The sequence below is a fragment of the Nicotiana sylvestris genome, chromosome 7 (genome assembly GCF_000393655.2).
Source record: "Nicotiana sylvestris chromosome 7, ASM39365v2, whole genome shotgun sequence".
Lineage (NCBI taxonomy): Eukaryota > Viridiplantae > Streptophyta > Magnoliopsida > Solanales > Solanaceae > Nicotiana > Nicotiana sylvestris.
The window spans coordinates 128,780,617-128,802,295 of NC_091063.1; the positions used below are offsets into that span (position 1 = coordinate 128,780,617).

The 21,679-nt window shown below is 39.8% G+C and overlaps 1 protein-coding gene across 1 annotated transcript; it reads left to right on the forward strand.

The window, feature by feature from the left end:
• The first annotated feature begins 7,904 nt into the window (after positions 1-7,904).
• On the forward strand, positions 7,905-14,487 carry LOC138873763 (uncharacterized). The gene is made up of 3 exons (XM_070152240.1): positions 7,905-8,196; positions 9,376-9,581; positions 14,047-14,487. Exons 1-3 carry the CDS (start codon positions 7,905-7,907, stop codon positions 14,485-14,487), a joined length of 939 nt encoding a protein of 312 aa, XP_070008341.1.
• Positions 14,488-21,679: the final 7,192 nt, after the last annotated feature.

Consider the following 21,679-nt stretch of genomic DNA (forward strand, 5'->3'; position numbering starts at 1 on the left):
CACGGGTGCATTGATTGTGACGTGGTTCGAGACGCATTTTCACGACGTTGCAATTCTGTAAAATAATTGATAATAGTAAAAGCAATTGAAACTTAATAAAAGCACATAGGTCACAACATGTATTTAAATCAGATATTTAGCCATTATAACAATTTAAGCGACCGTGCTAGAACCACGGGATTCGAGGGTGCCTAACACCTTCCCTCGGGTCAACAGAATTCCTTACTTAGAATTTCTGGTTCGCAGACTTCATTTGGAAAAGTCGAAAATTTCCTCGATTTGGGATTCAAGATAAACCGGTGACTTGGGACACCAAAAACCAAACCTTTCCCAGGTGGCGACTCTGAATTAAATAAATAATCCCATTTCGAATATTGTCACTTAAATTGGAAAAACTCCACCCGCGCATCTAACCCTTCGGGGCAGGGCGCGCAAAAAGGAGGTGTGACAATCACCTCTTGGTGATTCCATTCGAATTTTACTACCTGATACAGTGTTGATGATGCGGCCCTAGAAGCATGAATCCATGGCCGTCCCAATAACAGGTTGTAAGATGTTGGCACATCTATCACCTAGAAATCGACATCGAACCATGCTGGTCCCATTTGCAAGCATAAGACAATCTCACCAATTGTGGACCTCTGAGAACCATATCAAAGGCTTTCACATTGATTGCTCCATCTTTTATCTCATGTTGTCCTTTACACAGCTTCTTGAGTGTTACCAACGGACAAATGTTGAGACTAGAACCTCCATTGATCAGGATTCTGGTGATAAAATAGTCCTTGCATTGCACGGTGATGTGTAGTGCTTTGTTGTGCCCCAAACCTTCCGGTGGTAGCTCGTCCTCATGAAAGGTGATCTTATGGCTCTCCAACACCTGTCCTACCATGTTGGCCATTTCCCTGCCAGTGATATTGCTTGGTACGTATGCTTCACTCAGCACCTTTAGCAGAGCATTCTTCTATGCTTCAAAATTCTGCAGCAAAGAGAGAATGGATATATGTGCTGGCGTCTTGTTTAACAGGTCGATGATCGAATACTCCTTGGCCTGTATTTTCCTCCAGAGGTCGTCTGGACCTGTCGCGATGATGGGTGACCGGTTGGAGGCCTGCTTGCTAGACTCAGATAGATGTTCAGGTGTATAGACTCTACCAGTTCTTGTCATACCCTGTGCTGCAACAGTCTCTTCGAACCTGACCTTGCCTTTCCTCCTCGCCTCGGCTGTATAGTCCCAGGGTACAGCCTTTGTATGGAATGGTTTCATGGCCGACATTGCCACTAGGATTGGCGTGGCTATCCTTACTCCAAAGAGAGCATGTGCCTTGGGTGGCAAAACCGCAACCTCAAATGGTGCGAGTACGTTTGTTGAAGACACGAATTCAACCTCAATTGGTGTTAGCGTCTTTACGGACGATTTTGCTTCAAATTCAAGTGGTACAGACAAATTCACCTCAATGTCCTTAGACGGTTGAATCTGGACTATGATAAGATTGAGAGTGACCGCTGGCTTCTTTGGGTAATCACCTTCTGCGATCAACCCGATTGATCCCTCGGGATCCCCGTCATCCTCTATTTCAATAATGTGGATACCTCCACCCTTATGGTCTGGCAGAGGGTTATTGCGGACATTTGGAGCAGGTTCCTTTGCCACAATATTCTTGTTATCAATTAAAGACTGGATCTTGTCTTTCAAGGAACACATTCATCGATGGTGTGCCCTTTCATGCCGGAGTGGTATGCACAAGATTTCCGGAATCTGGAACCTTTTACCGAACCAAATAATGTACTTGGGGTCTACTTCACCTCTAGCTAGATCCCGCACAATAGTCTTAGGTTCAATAAATCTACATTCATTCCACACCTGGCGAATTCTCCCTTTTGGAAATACGGCTTTTGGGCCCAATTCAAAGACATGTTTACTCAAATCTTCGTCATGGGGGATTGTTTTAAGTCATCCTAATCGGCGCAAAACCCTGTGGGGGCATACGACTGGATGCTCTGGATGCCCATCAGGAGGAGATAACACACTTCAGCTGACATATATATTAATTCGGTGACAGGAAGCCATTCGAATGCCCACTCAATTTTATCAGCGATCAAGGAGCTCAAATGTGCAAGCCAAGCTTCAGTACCCTCGGGCAATTCAATACCCACTATTCGGCTTTCAAATTCTTCAATGCAACCCAAACCGGTCATACCGTAATTCATATACCCAACCCGGTGGCAGAGATGTTCCTGCATCCATAATTGTAGTAATAGATTGCAGCCCTGGAAGAACTTTCCCCTTCCCGACAGATAGTCAAGGCTCGGTAGATTTCAGATAAGATCAGGGGAACCACAATACTGTTGGCTTTCTTGATTGCAACATCGATCATTCCTACGAGACCCACCTCTATATTACCATCTTTTCGCGGACAGACTACAACACCCAAAAAGGCTACTATAAAAGTCAAGCCCTGCCTTGCCTCCCATTTGTCTTTATTTTCGTCATGGGTCAAACTAGTGTTCGACTCTTCAAAACCTCGGGGGTTACCATAGCGTTGATACAAGAATTGGAGAGTGCAATACCCTTCAGATAAATTTCCATCCTGAATATCCTGACTAATACTCAGCAAATCCTGAAATCTAGGGGGAGATACCGGTCTTGGTGACACTGGATATCGACTTCTAAGGTTTCCATTAAGGCCTCATAACCCGCAACTTTCTCCAGAGTGGGTGTGAGCTCAAAGTCGGAGAAACGGAACACATTGCGAGTTGGGTCCCAAAAAGGCACTAATGCTTCAATTATGTCCAACCTTGGCTTGATGTTCAATAGTCCTACGAGACCTCCCAGAACCTTTACCACGGTTTCTCTAGTGCCTTTTCCTAGATCATTCTACCACATGTAGAGCTGTAAGGGGATCTCTTTAAGGGCTGCAAAGGGTTCAATTTCATTTGTACTCATCCTGCACATTTATTAAGGTGATTTAATAACTTATTTTTACCCAAAAAAGTAATACCATTTTTTCAAAATTTTACTTCAAGAATAAAACCCGGTTTTGCAGATACGGCCATTCAGCACATCGGGGGAGAAGATTTTAAGGTTGTGCCTGCTAACCTTACAAAAATGACCAAAGGGGTTGTTCTTGAAAAATTAGCCTTCCGGCGCCCTTTTGGGGACATTCGGCTTATTTTAAGTGAGAATGGCATCACCCTGCTTATTTGTGACAAACAATAATATTTTGTTGTTTTTGAGCTATTTTTGCAAAAAAGGGTAGTTGGACCCGATGAAGGTTGCCTACGTATCCCACATTCGGTGAGAATCAAACTGGCGTAGTTCGGGCAGATTTGACAAAAATGAAAACCAACTAATTTTTAAAAAACAAATTGGCAAACTTTCAGTATATTTTGTACACTGATTTTTCAAAACAAGTAACTAATCTCTCTGAGCCTTCACACTGTTATTTTTTTTTTCAATTTCTTCTATTATCCACAAGCCGGTCAACATGAAAATCTGAAGCAAATAAATGCACAAGTAGCAAGTAGAATGCATTAGGATGGTCTTTTCATTTCAGGTACACCTGTCTTAGACAGACTCAACCCCTATGTTGAGCCTCCTAAGTCATAAGACTCTAGACAGAAGAGAAGTCACACGAAGTGCACCCTTCTCCATGATTTAGAAGACTCAGAGAGAGGAAGGGTTTCGTAGCAATTTATATACAGTTCACAGAATATCAAAGCGGTAAAAGCATCTAGCACATTAGTCTCAAACGTGTAGGAAAATCAGATAACATATAAAGCTAATCATAACAGCTATTCTAAGCTCGAATTCTTGAACCCTGAACCAGAGATTCTGGGTTCAATCCCCAGCGAAATCGCCAGAGCTGTCACACCTCCTTTTTACACAGCCGAAGGTAGTATAAGGGAGTTTTTCCAATTTAAGTGACATTATTCGAAATGGGATTAATTATTCAATTTAGAGTCGCCACTTGGGATGGTTTGTTTTCTGGTGTCCCTAGTCACTGGTTTATTTAAATTCCCAAATCGAGGAAAATTCGACTTTCCTTGTGAAGTCTGCGAACCAGAAATTCTAGATAAGGAATTCTATTAATCTGGGGGAAGGTGTTAGGCACCCCAGGATTCCGTGGTTCTAGCACGGTCACTTAAACTATCATAATTGGCCTGTTATCTGATTTTAATACATGTTTTAGCCTATGGTATTGCGCGTTGTTAACTTTGCGAGGGCCATGGAAATTTGCTAAATGGAACGCCTCGAATTCTAAGAATTTTAAAAGAAATAATTAAGTTAGGGCCACGCGTTTGAGATTTTATTTGGCGTGGCACACCTCAATTCTATTTTAAAAAGGTATCCAACTAAAGTTTGGAGGGCCATAGACTATTTGTGTTACTAATATAACTCACCTCAACTGACTACAATAATGAAATACGACTTAAAGAAATTGCAACTATTCCTAAATTGACACCCAAATTCAGATTTTTCAAATCGAGAGGCTGCCCAAATGCAATGGTTTTCCTTTCAACTTAAAATGCTTTCGATACTCAAGCTCAAAACGAGCCCAAATATTGGCGAGCACAGGCTACAGGCAGAGAACTCGGAATCGAGCCCCAATAGAGGCAAACAGGTGTGCAACCCAAAGAGACGTGCCTATTTTGTTATTCATTACTTGACAAAAGCAAACCATTTAATACTACACCTTGCTATCGATTCCCAGTTTTACTTTAGGCACTGTTACCATCACCCATAAAACAAACTTGTACAATCATCAATGTAACATGCCAAACATTAGACTTATATCCATAATTAATTGACCTCACACGTACAAAGAACTCAGCATAGAACTCACAGGTTTTCAAATCTGATTTTAAAACTACAATTACACCTACAGCCCTTCGAACATTTGAAAACTTATGGACATCACTAAGCTAAAATGAGTAAGATCAATGCATAAGTCGACTTTTGAAGTAAGCCGGACCCTTTTACTACTTAAGAAATAATCAGCTAACTATTGCATGGTCACAACACTATTTAAATACAACAAAACATGTTATGACAGTCCAAAAGAATTGCATAATAGGAAGAGATATAACCTAGTCTGCACTATTTATCATGATGGGATGCAGAGTGTAACTATTGATTCTATTACACTAGTTATACATCAAGTTTCCATAGTAGTTCAGAATCAGATTCAATGGTAAGAAATTCAATGATCACCTAGCTATAATATACTCAATAGAAGATTGAATTTCACACTAAACACATACCAAATGTAGCTCTCGAGAGTGTGCTGTTAGTAGCGAATCAAACGCAATGCATCAAACGAATCATAACAAGGGAATTCAGAAGGACGAGAAAATGAAACTATGAACTAGAGAGTTGATGTTATGCTTCAAACTTTTATTTTTCCATTTTCAATCTTCAATTTGAGGCTCACATTATGTAGGATTCAGAAACATGTACCTGAATATAGAAAAATAAATCAGAAAACAAAGCTTGAGATCAGGGAAGCAGCAGCAGCAAAATAGAACCCAGATTTCAGCAATAAAACCATAGAACCAAACAGCAACACTTAAACCAAGCTTTTAAAAATCCAAAACTCAATCCATTTCAACCCAAATGCAAGACTTTGTCATTTTCAATAATGTTGACTGAGCAATCAAAGATCGAAAGCTGAAGCCAAGTGAGATTTGACCAATTTTTAAACAAAGGAAAATGCAAAATCTTTAGTGTTATATCAGAATTTTACTCAAAAAATGCTCAGCCGTTTTCTTTTTAGTCTTTTTTAAGCTCTCCAAAATCTGACTTCAACCTCAAGTAATGATGCCTTTTATAGGCAAGCTATTAGGGCAGCCTAAAAGAAATCAAATTTGCATTTAGACCCTATTGGAATTTTGATTTTTTGCTTAGAAATTCCTTGGTTAAAATTTAAATTTTCAGAATAGTCCCAAAGGCCAGCTTCTAGGAAGCTTCCCAAGTTAGTTACATCAGATTCCCCAACTTAGATTTCCTAAATTAACCCGCAGACCCTCTGTTTTTACCTTAGGAAACCAAATGGGTCGAATTGACCCAATAGCTCAACCAGACCTGGGCTCAGATCCAACCCAAGAAACCAAACAAACCCCTTGAGGTGAAGTCCAAACCGACATCAAAGCCCAAGCAATAAATCTAAACTAAATCAAATCAGTAAACAAACATACGGAAGATACTTAAGGATTTCAAAAACTAAAACCTACATTAATTGACCGATTTAAACGGAATTAACTAAGCTAACCAATTGAAATAAACACAATTAACTAAACCACGATACCAAAATAACAAGGCAAAATCAGAAGTTTAAATCTAAACCTAAATGAGTGAACAAACAAAATCAAGCGCAGCTTTTAAAAATTGAAAGAAAAACCAAAAAAATGAACGGAAATAAATACGATCAAACAAATTAACCTAAAAGGAAAAACCAGGTTCGAAACCATTCAGAATTTCGGTCAGAAGATAGACTCAAATAAACGGACAAGAAAAGAAGAAGAATAAGAGGTAAAACAACAAAATGGACAGAAAATATAAAGAAAACTTACCGACTAAACTCGAAACCAACACTGGACTCCTTGATTTAAACAAAACCGATGCTAATCACTTGTTCTTTATGAAGAACAAGCGAACATAATTAATTTTGCATTAAATACGACTTCTGAACACAAGAAAAACGGAGGCTTAGGTCATGCATGCCACAGATCTGAGGGCAAAGATATTTGGGGTTTAGGGCTCCATCTTTTATTTGAAATTCGACGAGATGTAGGAGGATTCGAAGGAAATGGCTTTGAGCCATGGAAAGAGGGAACTATGAGGGTCTTATGGTGTAAATCGGGGATGGATTGGTGGTGGCGTCGCCGGCCTGAGATGGTGGAATTTTAGGGCAGCACTTTAGGGTTAAGGGAGTGTTCTGAAAGTGAAAGAGACAAAGGAGATGAGTTAGGGTTGGGGGGCAGTGTTCGGATAGTTTATATGAAATAGGGCTCAGTTCCGGACCGTCCGATCAATTAAGATCGACAGTCCTAATCAATGGGTAATGGAAACGACGTCGTTTGGTCATTGAGTGGTGCAGACTGGGTATGGGGTGGTTTGGGCTAGATTAACAGGTTTGGATGGGTAGAATTTATTTGTGCTCGAGGGATTTTAAATTTTCGGCCCAAGATCCGAATCTTCTCATTTCTTCTTCATTTTCTTTTTATTTTCAAATTCTTTTTTAATTCTTTTTTTTTAAATAAAAATAAAATCCTAAATTAAAATCTCAAAACTAGATTATCCTACCAAATTGAATTAATTAACTCTAAATAATAATTACCACAACTAATTAAGTGCCAAATTAAAAGAAAACTACCAAAATTCGAAATTAAACAATAAAGAATGCAAAAAATAAGTTATTTTTTTGTGATTTTCCATTTTTATAAAACACTAATTTACTAATTAATCAAAAAATGTAAAATTAAATCCTAAATGCAATGCGTGATATTTTTGGTATTTTTCATGATTTAAATAAAACTTAAACGTGCACAAAAATGCAAACAATTAAATAAAATTCTACAAAAATTCCTAAAATGGTAAATAATTAACAAAATCTATTTTCTTGGGATTTTATAGGAGTATTTCATATATGGTAAAAATCACGTGCTCACAGTCGTGTGTGGTGACTATTAGGGGTTTGGATACCCGAGTGGATCTCTTGTTGCTTAGTATGGTTGATTATGATGTGATATTGGGCATAAATTGGTTATCTCCATATCGTGCTATTTTGGACTGTTATGCTAAGACAGTGACATTGGTTATGCCGATGTTGCCACAGATTGAGTGACGAGGTTCGACAGATTATGTTCCCAGTAGAGTGATTTCATTTTTGAAGGCCTAGCGGATGGTTGGGAAGGGTTGTCTTTCTTATCTGGCCTTAGCGAGGGATGTTAGTGCAAAGACTCCTACCATTGATTCAGTTTTGGTAGTGAGGGATTTTCTGGATGTGTTTCATGTATATTTGTCGGGCATGTCACCGGACAGGGATATTGATTTTGGTATTGATTTGGTGACAGGCGCTCAACCTATTTCTATTCCACCGTATCGTATGGCACCGGCAAAGTTGAAAGAGTTGAAGGAGCAGCTTCCTAAACTCCTTGATAAGGGGTTTATTCGGACTAGTGTGTCCCCGTGGGGTGCGCCTGTCCTATTTATGAATACGAAGGATGGCACTATGAGGATGTGCATTGATTATAGATAGTTGAACAAGGTCACAATCAAGAACAAGTATCATTTGCCTCGTAATGATGATTTATTCGACCAGCTTCAGGGAGAGAGGGTGTTCTCCAAGATTGATCTCCGTTCAGGTTATCACCAGTTGAAGATTAGGGACTCAGATATTCTTAAGGCAACTTTCAGGATCCCAAAATGGTCATTATGAGTTCCTTGTGATGTCTTTTGGGCTGACCAATGCCCTAGCAGCATTCATGCATTTGATGAACAACGCATTTCGGCTTTATCTCGACTCGTTTGTCGTTGTTTGCATTGATGATATTCTAGTGTACTCGCATAGTCCGGAGGAGCACATGGAGCATTTGAGAGTTGTGTTGCAGTGGTTGAAGGAGGAGAAGCTATATGCAAAGTTCTCCAAGTGTGAGTTTTGGCTAAGTTTAGTGGCTTTCTTGGGGCACGTGGTGTATAGTGAGGGTATTCAAGTTGATCCGAAGAAGATAGAGGTGGTTTAGAGTTGGCCCACACCGTCCTCAGCCATAGAGATTTGCAGCTTTCTTGGTTTGGCGGGCTATAACCATCGGTTCGTTCAACGATTTTCATCTACAACATCACCCTTGACCAAATTGACTTAAAAGGGTGCTCCTTTCATGTGGTCAGATGAGTGTGAGACGAGCTTTCAGAAGCTTAAGACTGCCTTGACCACAACTCCAATGTTAGTTTTGCCATCAGCTTCAGGTTCATATGCGGTGTATTGTGATGTTTCGAGAGTTGGTATTGGGTGTGTGTTGATGTATGAGGGTAGAGTGATTGCTTATGCTTCTCGTCAGTTGAAGCCTCATGAGAAGAACAACCCTGTTCGTGATCTAGAGTTGGCTGCCATTATTCACGCATTGATGATTTGGAGGCATTATCTGTATGGTGTGTCTTGTGAGGTGTTTATTGATCATCATAGCCTCCATCACTTGTTCAAGTAGATAGATCTCAATTCGAGGCAGCGGAGATGGTTGGAGCTACTAAAGAATTATGATATCACTATCTTGCACCATCCGGGGAAGGCCAATGTAGTGGTCGATGCCTTGAGTAGGAAGGCGGTGAGTATGGGCAGTTTGGCATATATTCTTGTTGAGAGAGACCTCTTGCAGTTGATGTTCAGGCCCTGGCCAATCGATTTATGAGGTTGGATATTTCGGAGCCCAGTCAGGTCTTAGCTTGTGTGGTTTCTCGGTCTTCATTGTTTGATCGCATCAGAGAGTGCAAGTATGATGATCCTTATTTGCTTGTCCTTAAGGACAACGTTCAGCACAATGATGCTAGAGATATGACTATTGGTGATGATGGGTGTGAGCATGTGATTTTTGCCCCATACAAAACACTCATATAAGATCCCAAGAAAAAAAAGATTTTTTTTAATTATTGGCCTTTTTAGGATTTTCTGTAGAATTTTCAGAATTATTTATATTTTTCTGTGTATGTTTAATTTATTTAAATCATGAAAAATACCAAAATATCATGCATTGCATTTAGGATTTGTTCTTACATTTTTTTAGAATTAATCAGTAATTATTTGTTTTATAAAATTTTGAAAACCACAAAAATAGCTCATTTACATTTTTTATCTTTTAATTCTTAGTTTATTGATTTTTTTCTTCTTTTAATCTAGAGTTAAGTGATGTTTACAATTTTTATAACTAATTAAGTAGTTTAATTTCACATTTTTAGGTAATTTATGATTTTTAATTGTTAGGACTTTTAATTAAAAAAAAGAAAAGAGAAAAGAAAAGGATTTTCGGATTTGGATCTCCAAAAAGAGCCCAAAATTTACGCCCCAAAATCCAGGCCCAAATTACCCCAAACCCAGTCCAGCTTAAAAGCCTGATCAAATGATCTCGTCCTGGACCCTTTTCATCAAAGTCGTCGATTTCATTTGATTGGACGGCCTGGAACTGGCTTTAGTTCCCCATATAACTGTCCGAATGACCTACCCCTCTGGTCCATCTCTCTTCACTTCATCTCCTCCTTCAGAGACCCTCAAGAACCCTAGAACGCCGCCCTAAAATCCTCACCCCTCCGATGGCGGCGCCACCTCTATTTCACCTCAAAACTACACCATATAACCCCCAGCCCCTCCTCTTCCTAAATCCTGAAGCAACTTCCCTCAAATCCCTCCCCATCGTTTTGAATTTTAGATTCAAGGTCAAGATCCCAAACGCCAAAATCCCAAATCTCCCAAATCGTCAAGTTTCAGTGAAGGATTGGAGTCGAAGTTGATTTCGGCTAAAATTGAAGGTTTTGAAGACATTTTCAAAGTCCACCTTCAACCCGCCTATTTCTAGGTATTTTTTCCTACTATTTTCCATTCTTTCATTTTACATTTTATTCTCATTTTCATCTTCTTCTGTTTTTTCCTCGTCTTTTTTATTTTTTATTTTTCTGTTTTTTTCAAATCACTTCTGTATTCATTCTATGCTTAAGGTCATCTTTAGTCAGCATCTTTTCTAATTTATTTGATTCTGTTTGTTTGATTTTGTTAAGTGTGCTCATTTAAGAGTCCTTCGTGTTCTAATATTCTAATTAGGTTAATTAAGTTTTGTTTCAATTTTTTAGTTTGGTTTAATTGTAGTTTATTTAGTTTAGTCTCATAGGTCGTTTGTTCAATCATGTTTTGATGTTGAAATCATGTAACTCTAGGCTTGTTTCCTTTTTCTTTATTTCTGAACTACTGAAATTGATTTCGTGATATGGGTCAATTTATTGATTGGGCTTTGAGGCCATCTTTGACCCATTTCAAGAAGCCTGTTTAAGTCTTGGGTCAGACTTGACCCATGTGGTCTGCTGAGGGTGAATAATGGAGGTTTAAAGGGGTAGTTTAAGAATTTTGACTGAGGGAATCTAGTTGAAACTGCCTGGGAAGCTTCCAGGAAAGAGAGGGTTGGGTTAGTTCAGTAGTTGGATTAGAAATTCAGGGTCTAAAATGAACAAAATGAAAATTAAAGAAGGAGTAATGGGCAAAATCTGAAACCCATTCTGCTGCACTAGAAAGCTTCTATAAAGAGGCATGTTTCTTCATTGTCAAGGAAGATTCAGAGATAAAAAGAACCTAAAAGCTGAGAAACGACTGAGTCTTAAACCTGGAAAGAATTCTGAAGTTTTATTGCCTTTTACTTGGTTGAAATTAGCTGAGGGTCTTCTTTACTCTGAAACCTTCAAAGGATTTTTAATTCATTTTGGATTCAAAGATTGTTTAAAAGCTGTTGTGCACTGTTCCATTACTGCTGAAATCCTGCTGCTGCCTTACTTCCAACTTCAAGCTTATTTTCCTTGTTGTTTTTTGCTGTAACCAGGTACCTTTTGGACCTTATGAGTGTATGAAATGCACATTTGAAGCTATATGATCAACTTGAACACCTATGGATGAGTGGAATTTACTGAATGCTTGGCTTTGTTTTTTGAAGATCATTCATGCTTCCTTTTTCTTTATTGAATTAGTATATCATATGATGTGTTATAGTTATGTTATTAACAGCACCCTTTGGGGTTATGTTTAGAGTTTAGTCTAGTTACTTTGGCTTAATTAAGTTAAATTACTTTCTTCATGTATTTAATTGGGACTGTTACAGCATGGTCTGAATTTAGATGGGTAGCATTCTTTTGGGTTTGGATTTTGATTGAGACATTTTAACTCGGTGATAGTGTTAAGTTCTTGGTTAATTCTTCTCATGGTTTAGCTTTTCTAGGTGTTGGTATTAACATCTGGACAAAATTAGTGACTGCTGTGGTGTATTGATTTTTAGTCTAAATATTTGAAGTGCTCCTCTGTTAGAATCACCATGTGTAAGACTTTAACCTCATTTAATAATAACTTTGATTACTAAATACATGTGGCTGAGTGCTCGTTGATTGTATGGTATTCGACTGCCTTGCAATTTGGATTTAAAGTAGATGGTGGGTGTTTCTTATTTGATTTGATCAGTTTAATTTAATGTAGATTAGTTCTTAGGTTAATTAAAGTGTGTTGTATGTTTGAAATGTTGAACCATGTTCTTCAAACAACCAGGCCTTTTAAATGGCCCAAGACCACCTGGCCCAGGCCAGGCTAGTGTTCCAGGCTCCCCCTCCCCTTTCTTTTCCGTCCTGGGCTCACCTCTAAAGCCCAATTTCTTTGTCCTTTTAATAAGTTGGGTCATCTGACCCTCATAGCTCAAGGTGTTTTATGCTGCGCCATTTTCTGAAATGATACATGGCCCAATTATGCTCACCATTGATAACTTCCTTTAATTCTAAAACTTTTATGCAAATATTAGCGATCTTTAGGTTTAATTAAGTGTGTAATAAATTGAGGTGTGTCGTATTAGCCAAACATACAAATTATGGCCCTCAAGAGCTAAGTTAAGAAAATCTTTTAATAGAAGTAATTCGAGGCGTGCCATGCCGAATAAAATCTCAAAACTCATGGCCCTCATTTAATTAATTATAATTCTTTTAAAATCGAGGTGTGCCATTATTAAATTTTCCATGGCCCTTGCAAACCTCTTATTAATTTGAACAATCGTAGTTTTCTTTAGGCCCGATTTAGATTAGTATTGCGATTATATATGTGTTCGCGTAATATAATTGCGAATTTAAGTCTAAAGACTTGATGGATGCGTTCGCGCAACTTTAACCAAACTTTCTTAATAAATCACAAAAAATGTTATTAATTGTGGACACGTTAGCATGACATGATTTTGACGCACCAAAACAAAAGAGTATACGTATGCGTAACTCAATTCTTTAATTACGAATAATTCAAGTAATTTAAAAGCGGCAAAAAGATAATTGCACATAGGTCTTACAAATGAGTAGTTAAACAATTCAGCCAAGTATAAATTGCTAAGCGACCGTGCTAGAACCACGGAACCCAGGAATGCCTAACACCTTCTCTGGGGTTAACATAATTGCTTATCTAGAATTTCTGGTTCGCAGACTTCCAAAGGAAAGTCGAAATTTCCTCAATTTAGGATTTAACATAAACCGGTGACTTGGGAAACCAATTAAAATATTCCAAGTGGTGACTCTAAGAATTAAATAAATAATTCCATTTCGAATAATGATACTTAAATTGGAAAAACTCCCTTATATACCCTCGGGGTGTAAAAAGGAGGTGTGACAATGGGGTATTAATGATGCACGACCGGATATGCTTGCCCAATGTAGATGGGCATCGGGAGTTGATTCTGGAGGAGGCTCATAGCTCGCGGTATTCTATCCATCCGAATGCCGCGAAGATGTATCAGGATTTGAGATAGCACTATTGGTGGAAGAGAATGAAGAAGGATATTGTGGTATATGTAGCTCAGTGTCTCAATTGTCAGCAGGTGAAATATGAGCATTAGAGACTAGGTGCCTTGCCTCAGCAGATAGATATTCCAGAGTGGAAATAGGAGCAGATCACCATGGATTTTGCAGTTGGACTCCCACAGTCTTTGAAGAAGTTCGATGCTATTTGGTTGATTATGGATCGATTGACCAAGTCCGCACACTTCATTCCTGTGTGTACTACCTATTTTTTAGAGCGGTTAGTGGAGATTTATATCCGAGAGATTGTTCGCTTGCATGGCATCCCAGTTTCTATCATTTTAGATAGAGGTACTCAGTTTACATTGCAGTTTTGAGCACACCTTTTCACCCTCAGAAGGACGGGGCAGTACGAGCGCACTATTCAGATATTGGAGGACATGTTGCATGCTTGTGTCATTGATTTTAGGGGTTCATGGGATCAGTTTCTATCGCTCACAGAGTTTCCATTTAACAACAGTTATCAATCGAGTATTTAGATAGCTCCATATGAGGCTTTATACGGGAGACAGTATAGATCTCCAGTTGGTTGGTTTGAGCCGGGTGAGGCTAGGCTTTTGGGTACAAACTTGGTGCAGGATGCTTTTGACAAGGTGAAGGTGATTCAGGAGCGTCTTCGTACAGCACAGTCGAGACAAAAGAGTTATGCTGAAAGAAAGATCTGTGATGTGTCTTACATGGTTGGAGAGAAGGTTCTACTGAAGGTTTCACCCATTAAGGGTGTTATGAGATTTGGGAATAAGGGTAAATTGAGTCCTCGGTTCATTGGGCCTTTTGAGGTGCTTCGGAGGACTGGGGAGGTGCTTTATAAGCTTGCTTTGCCACCCAGCTTGTCGAGTGTGCACCCGATATTTCTTGTTTCTATGCTCCGAAAGTATATTGGTGATGCATCCCATATCTTAGATTTCAGCATGGTTTAGTTAGGCGGTGATTTGACTTATGATGTGGAGCCAGTGGCAATTTTGGAGCGGCAGGTCCGAAAGTTGAGATCAATGGATATAACTTCAGTGAAAGTGCAGTGGAGAGGTCGGCCCGTGAAGGAGGCTACTTGGGAGACCAAACGGGAGATGCAGAGCATATATTCTCACCTATTTGAGGTTCCAGGTATGTTTCTTGACTCATTCGAGGACGAACGTTTGTTTAAGAGGGGGAGGATGTAACGACCTGGCCGGTCATTTCATGAGGTACAACTCTGTTTCTCCCATTTTTGCTTTTTACATGTTGTTCAACTACATTTCATCATTTCGTGTTGGTTGGTTTGGGTTTGGAGTGATTTTATTTTTGTAGAGAAATGAGACACTTAGTCTCTTTTTGGGAAGCTTTAGTTGGAAAAGTCAACCGAAAGTTGACTTGTGAGTAAATAATCTTGGAACTTGGTTTTTATGGTTCAGATAGATTTGTGAGGTGATTTAGGACTTAGGAGCATGATCGGAATGAATTTTGGAAGGCCCGTGGTAGATTTATGCTTGAATTGGCGAAATAGGAATTTTGGCATTTTTCGGTTGACAGTGGAAATTTTGATATCGGGGTCGGAATAGAATTCCGGAAATGGGAGTAGGTCCGTTGTGTCATTTGGGACGTGTGTGCAAAATTTTAGTTCATTAGGGTGAGGTTTGATAGACTTTTTAATCGACTTTGGAATTCGGAAGTTTTGGAATCCTTAGGCTTGAATCTGAGGGTGATTCGGTGTTTCGATATTGTTTTGAGTGTTTTGAGGGTTGGTATGAGTTTAAATGGTGATATGTGACTTGTTAGCATGTTTGGTTGAGGTCCCGAGGGCCTCGGGATGATTTTGGATGGTTGTCAAAAAGTTTGGACTTGGAGCTATGTTGCAGAATTTGTTGCTTCTGTTGTTTCTGCACTTGCGGATTTGGGACCGCACGTGCGTGGAGGCAGCCGCAGGAGCGGATGATTTACTGCACCTGTGATCCCACAGGTGCTAAGCCTGGGGCGCAGGTGCGGATGTTGGCCCTTAAGTGAAAAAATGCAGGTTCTGTATTTTTTAGCGCAGGTGCGAAATAAGAGCCACATGTGCGAGATGCCTGGGCAGAAAGTATAAAAGGTTATCTTCATGATTTTTAGCTTATTTCCTTCATTTTTAGATGGGCTGAGAGCTTTTTGAGAGGATTTGAAGAGGGATTCAAGGGATAACGTTTAAAGGTAAGATTTTTGAAATCAATACTCGATTCTATGGTGATTTCTAACTGATTAGGCATGAAATTAGTTGAATTTAAGGGTTAAAATTAGGGAATTAGGGCTTGGAATTGGAGAGTTTAAATTGTAGGGGCCATTTGAGGTCCGGTTTTGATGTTCTTGTTATGTATGGACTCAATGGAGAATAAGCATTCTTGTGATGTGATTTTTATCGAATTCAGAGACGTGGGCCGAAGGGTTGGGTTTGGCTAATTTCGGAATTTTTGAGTTAGTTTGATAATTTTCGGATGTGTTTCATTCCTTTAGCGTATATTGATAATAATATACTGATTTTGGTTAGATTTGGGGTATTTGGATGCCGAATCGAGAGTCAAGGGCGTCGCGGGCTAGAGTTTGGCTTTATTTGAGGTAAGTAATGCTTCCAAACTTGGTTCTGATGGTTCGAAACCCCGAACTATGTGTTCTATGATTACTATTGAGGTGACGCAAATGCCAAGTGATGGGTGTGTGGGCGTGCATCGTGAGAATTGCGGCCTGGATCATTCCATGGCACTACTTAGTAACTCTTTCTTGTTGATATCCGTGTTTCTATCATGTGATTAAGTAAATGTGCTATGAAAACATGCCAGATATCCTATTAGAGCTTCACGCCGATATTGTTGAAACCCAAGTGGTCGTTTCTTGTTGTCATCTCATTACATTCAAGGATATTCTGTACTTAGTCTTCCTCATGCATATCATATCATGTCTCAGCCTTAGATATAATTACTTGGCATATCATATATTTATTTCGCGCTAGTTTCATGACATTGTGAGCCCGTGAGTGTCAGACTAGAGAGTGATGACTGAGTGAGGCTGAGAGCCTGATTGTGGGTGACAGTTGCTGAATCGGGCTGCACGCCGCAGTGATTATGTTGATGATTATGATAGTGCTTGGGCCGTAAGAGACCCTCCGGAGTCTATAACACACCCCCAGTGAGTGCAGTTGATAATATTGGATGACTGCGGTTAGTGATATATATATTCCGAGATGGATCTTCCATGGGCCGGATGGCCATATACAGTACCAAGTGGTTGAGCACTTGTGAGTGGAGGTACATGGAACATGATCATGCTATCTATGCATTGGCACATAGAGATTTCCTGAGCTTTATACTCCATATTGTTCAGACTGCATTTATTTACTGTTGAGTTTTTACTTAAACTGCAAGCATGTCTACTTTTCTGTACAGTTGAATGGTATTACCGGTTGAGGTTTGGTTAGTCACTACCTGTCAGTCCATAGTTTGGACTTATTACTTATTGAGTGGGTGTACTCAAGTTACCCTTACACCTTGTATGCAGATCCATGTATCTTGGGCCATGGTAGCGGTTGCTGATCATTTCAGTTGTGGACTTTCCTTGGAGATAGCGAGGTAGCTGCTTGGAGATCACAGTCCCGCCTTCTCCTTCCTTATCTTCCTCTTAGTGTATTTGTTGGCTATTCTCAAACTATGTTAGTCTTGTTTATTTCGAACTACTGTAGTATTTTGCTCATGACTTAGTGACACCTGAGGTCGGACTTGTATTTTCCGCTTTGTTTTGACTTTTAATCTATATCTTTTATCGGATTTCAGTTGGAAACATGGTTTTACTTAAGTTTTAATTGAAATATAGATTATTTGGAAATCAGTTGGTTGGCCTCGTTTTACGATAGGCGCCATCACGACCGGGTCGTGACATAAAAATTCGGGAAGTACATAATGCGGAGATTTGTATTTAACGTCAAATATGATGCTCAGGTACCAAAGATCAACTTCCAAAATACTCAGCAATTACTAAATAAGCAATAATTATGGAAAGAATGATCAAATAAGTAATAACCTAACCTAAGCATGGATATCATAATTAAGGAGGCAATAAATCACAAGGAAACAAGTTTCACCCGCATGCTTTAATCCAACAACAACGAATAAGTATTTGTCACCTCACATATATGTTGTACCCACACATTAAAAATATAACAAATATGAAAACAAGTCCTAATCCCTCAAGTCAAGGTTAACTACGACACTTACCTCGCTCTATCAAATCAAAGCTCAACTGGGGTCTTTTCTCTAAAATTCGCCTCCAAACCAATCGAATCTAACCAAATATCGTTCAAACAATTCAAAATAAACTTTAGAAACTAGCCATGAGTGAAAAAGATTCAATTTCTAATGATTTTGGAACAAGTCAACCCTGAGCCCGCTTAGTCAAAACCCCATATTCAGACCAAAATCCAATAACCCATTCACCCCTCAGCCCGATTATGTAATTAGTTTCAAAATCCGACATCAATTTGAGGTCTAAATCTCAATTTTACAAAAAACTCTAATTCTGCCCAAATCCCTAATTTTCTATCATGAAAGAGCATAAAATAAGGTTAAAGGTCAATGGGTGTTGATTAAAATGGAAGAAAACAAGTTAAAGTATACTAACCTATGCAATGGTAATGAAAATTCTCTTCAAAATCGCCTCTAGGCCAAGCTCTATTAAGAAGATGGTGAAAAATGGGTGAAATCCCGTATTTGTAACATTTTAAATCACTGGAATCAGGTCTTCATCTAGTTCGATCGCGAAGCGCTGCGTCCCAAATGGCCTTCATGTTTGTGAGATATTCTTCGCGTTCGCAACGGCTCTTCCCCCTGGACATTGCGTTCGCAACCCAATGATCGTGTTCGTGTAGAACACTAGCCCAGCTCCCCCCAGAATTCCACAATGCTTCACATTCGCAGAGGAACATGCGTGTTCGTGAAGGCCAAGCCCCCCTCCACTTCGTGTTCACGAAGAGCAACTCTGCCCCAAATCCAATTTCCGTTCGTGACCGCAAGAGTAGTTTCACGATCGCAAAGCAAAAATTCTCAGTCACAAGATATCAACAAAAACCAACATTCTTCTAAGTCTGAAATGGTCTGTAGCCTATCCAAAACTCTCCCAAGCCCATTGGGCTCCAAACCAAATATGCATACAAGTGTAATAACATCATACAAATTCACTCGCGGGATCAAAATACCAAAATAACACCTAGAACTACAAGTCGGACACCAAAATGAATTAAATTTTTAAAGAAACTTAAGAACTTTCAATTTAACAATTGTGTATACGGCAAATCCGGGGTCCTGATTCCCCCGCCATAGAACCATCTCGCAGTCATGCCCCTCGAAGCTCGAAATCAAGGTCGAGGCTCATCCTCGGGGTTCGATAAATATCGGTCCGAAGGATATCGTATTCTGACAAGTACAACAAGCTACGATAGGCGAGAGGGGAGTTCCCAAGGCACGCGACTTAACCTGACATGGTTGGTCTATTTGGGACCTATTCAAGACGTCATGTCCAGCCATCCTATCTCATAACTTTACGGCTAATACGTTATGTATCATAACGGGTTCCCCTCCTATATAAAGGGTATCCCCATTACTTTGTAGGCTCAGCTGATGTTGCTCCATTTTCTCCACAAATGCAATAATAGCTCTCTCTCTCTCTCTCTTTCTCTCTCTCTCTCTCTCTCTCTCTCTCTCTCTCTCTCTCTCTCTCTCTTCTTTCTAACTTGCTTGTTCTCACTGGCCCGAGGCCACCTCATATCTATCATTCTCTTACTTGCTCTTCATTATATAGCTCAGTATTGACCGTAAAGAGCCTTGTTTGATTATATACTTAGTTGTTATCCCATTCCCGATTATCCCCGATAGCTCGAACTCGACCCTGTTATCGACCCGAGGTCCCCCATCGACCGAACCTACACCCGGGCAGAAGGCTCTTCGGTTCAATTACTATCTCATTTTAGCTTACATATGATCATTGAACTCCATATTATTAGCATCAACTGCTCTAACAACTAGCTCGGGAATAGATCACATATTTTTAGAATCCTATTTACAAATTTAATTGTTGTTACCATTTTCACGGTAATAATAGTGATTATTTTCTTGCTGGTTCCATTGCACAAACGCATGTTATCTTTCACACTTTTTCTCGAGATCTCTTCTTTTAGGACGAAGTGCCTGGATCGACTAGTGAAATGGGAAGCCAGAACCTCAAAGGCGATAAAGAAAAGGGCGCGGCAGACCTAGAGGTCGGTGTCCACATGATTACTGGGGCAGCCAACGTTCCCCGAGGACCAGTGTCCAAACGAGCAAGAACGTCCACTATAGAGGAGGGGCCGACCCGAGAACACTTACCTAGAGAAACCCTCGTATTCAGCGAAGAGGATCTCAAATCTATAATGGAACCACACAACAATGCGCTAGTAATTTCGTTTCTCTCAAACAACACCAGAAAAAAGCGTGTGCTTGTGGATTCAGGCAGCTCGGTCAACATAATCAGGTCGGAAGTAGTAGAACAGCTAGGGCTGCTGAATCACGTTGTTCCCACCCCTCGGATCCTTCACAGTTTCAACATGATCAGAGAAGAAATGAAGGGAGAAATCACCCTCCCAATCGACACGTCTGGCACAACCTAGAACACCGAGTTCAGGTCATCGACGGCGACATGAGATACAACGCCCTACTTGGCAGGCCTTGGATACACACCATAACGGCGGTGCCCTCAACCTTGCACCAGGTAATAAGGTTTCCCACAAGGGATGGCATCACGACCATACACGGAGAACATCAGACAGCGAGGGAAATGTTTGCGGTCCACCACCAGATGCCAACCCCCACATGCCCGGCCTCGGGTGAGGGGGGAAGGGTGCAGACCCTTGAAGATGACAAGGAAGACTTATTCGCACCCCGAACCTTCATCGTCCCCGAGGAATCCGATGCGACCAAGTCAACAATCGAAGAGCTGGAGCAGACCGTCTTAATCAAACACCTCCCGGATAGCAAGGTATACCTGGGGACGGGGCTGACCCCCGAACTCAGGGCAGGGTTTATTCAATTCCTTAGTAATAATATCGACTGTTTCGCTTGGTCCCATTTAGATATGACAGGTATCCCACTAGAAATAACCTCCCACAAACTAGGCGTTGACCCCAAATTCAAACTCGTGAAGCAAAAGAGAAGAACGCAGTCCGAGATAAAGCATGCCTTCATCAAAGAGAAAGTGGAAAAACTCCTCAAAATCGGATCCATCAGGGAGGTAAAGTATCCTGAATGGCTAGCTAACATAGTGGTAGTGCCAAAAAAGGGGAATAAGATAAGGATGTGCGTAGACTATAAAGATTTGAACAAATCATGCCCAAAAGATTCTTTCCCGTTGCCTAATATCGATTGCCTGATCGATTCTACGACCGGCCATGATACCCTCATTTTCCTCAATGCCTACACGGGGTACAATCAAATCCAGATGAACCCCGAGGATAGGGAAAAGACCACATTTATCACGAAATATGGTACTTATTGTTATAACGTAATGTCATTCGGTCTAAAAAATGCGGGAGCAATATACCAATGGCTAGTTAATAAAATGTTCGAGCACCAATCAAGTCCTTGAGATGGCGGATCGCGGCCCTGGGCAGATTCATATCGAGATCATTGGACAAAATCCACCATTTCTTTGCCCTACTCAAAATAAAGAACAACTTCGAATGGACTCCAGAATGCCAACACGCCATGGAAGGACTGAAACGGTACCTGTCCAGCCCACCTTTGTTGCACACACCCTGTTGATACCCAATTTTTTCGTATATATTTTCAATATGCAAAATAACTTCAAACTAGCATACATATGCATATATAAGCATATCCAAGTGTTTTATTATTTTTCCATAATTTTTAAAAGATTTTAATTTATTTATTTCCTCTTTTAATCCATAAAATCCCAATAATTATTTCCAAAATTATTATTTTGGTAATTCATCTATTGGATTTTTGTCTTTATGTCAAAACATAGCTGAGGTAATTTTTACATATTTATTTAGTATTTTTTAAAGCAAATTGCATATAATTTTAATATTAGTTCTTTTAAGATTTAATTGTATTTTATATTAATAAAATT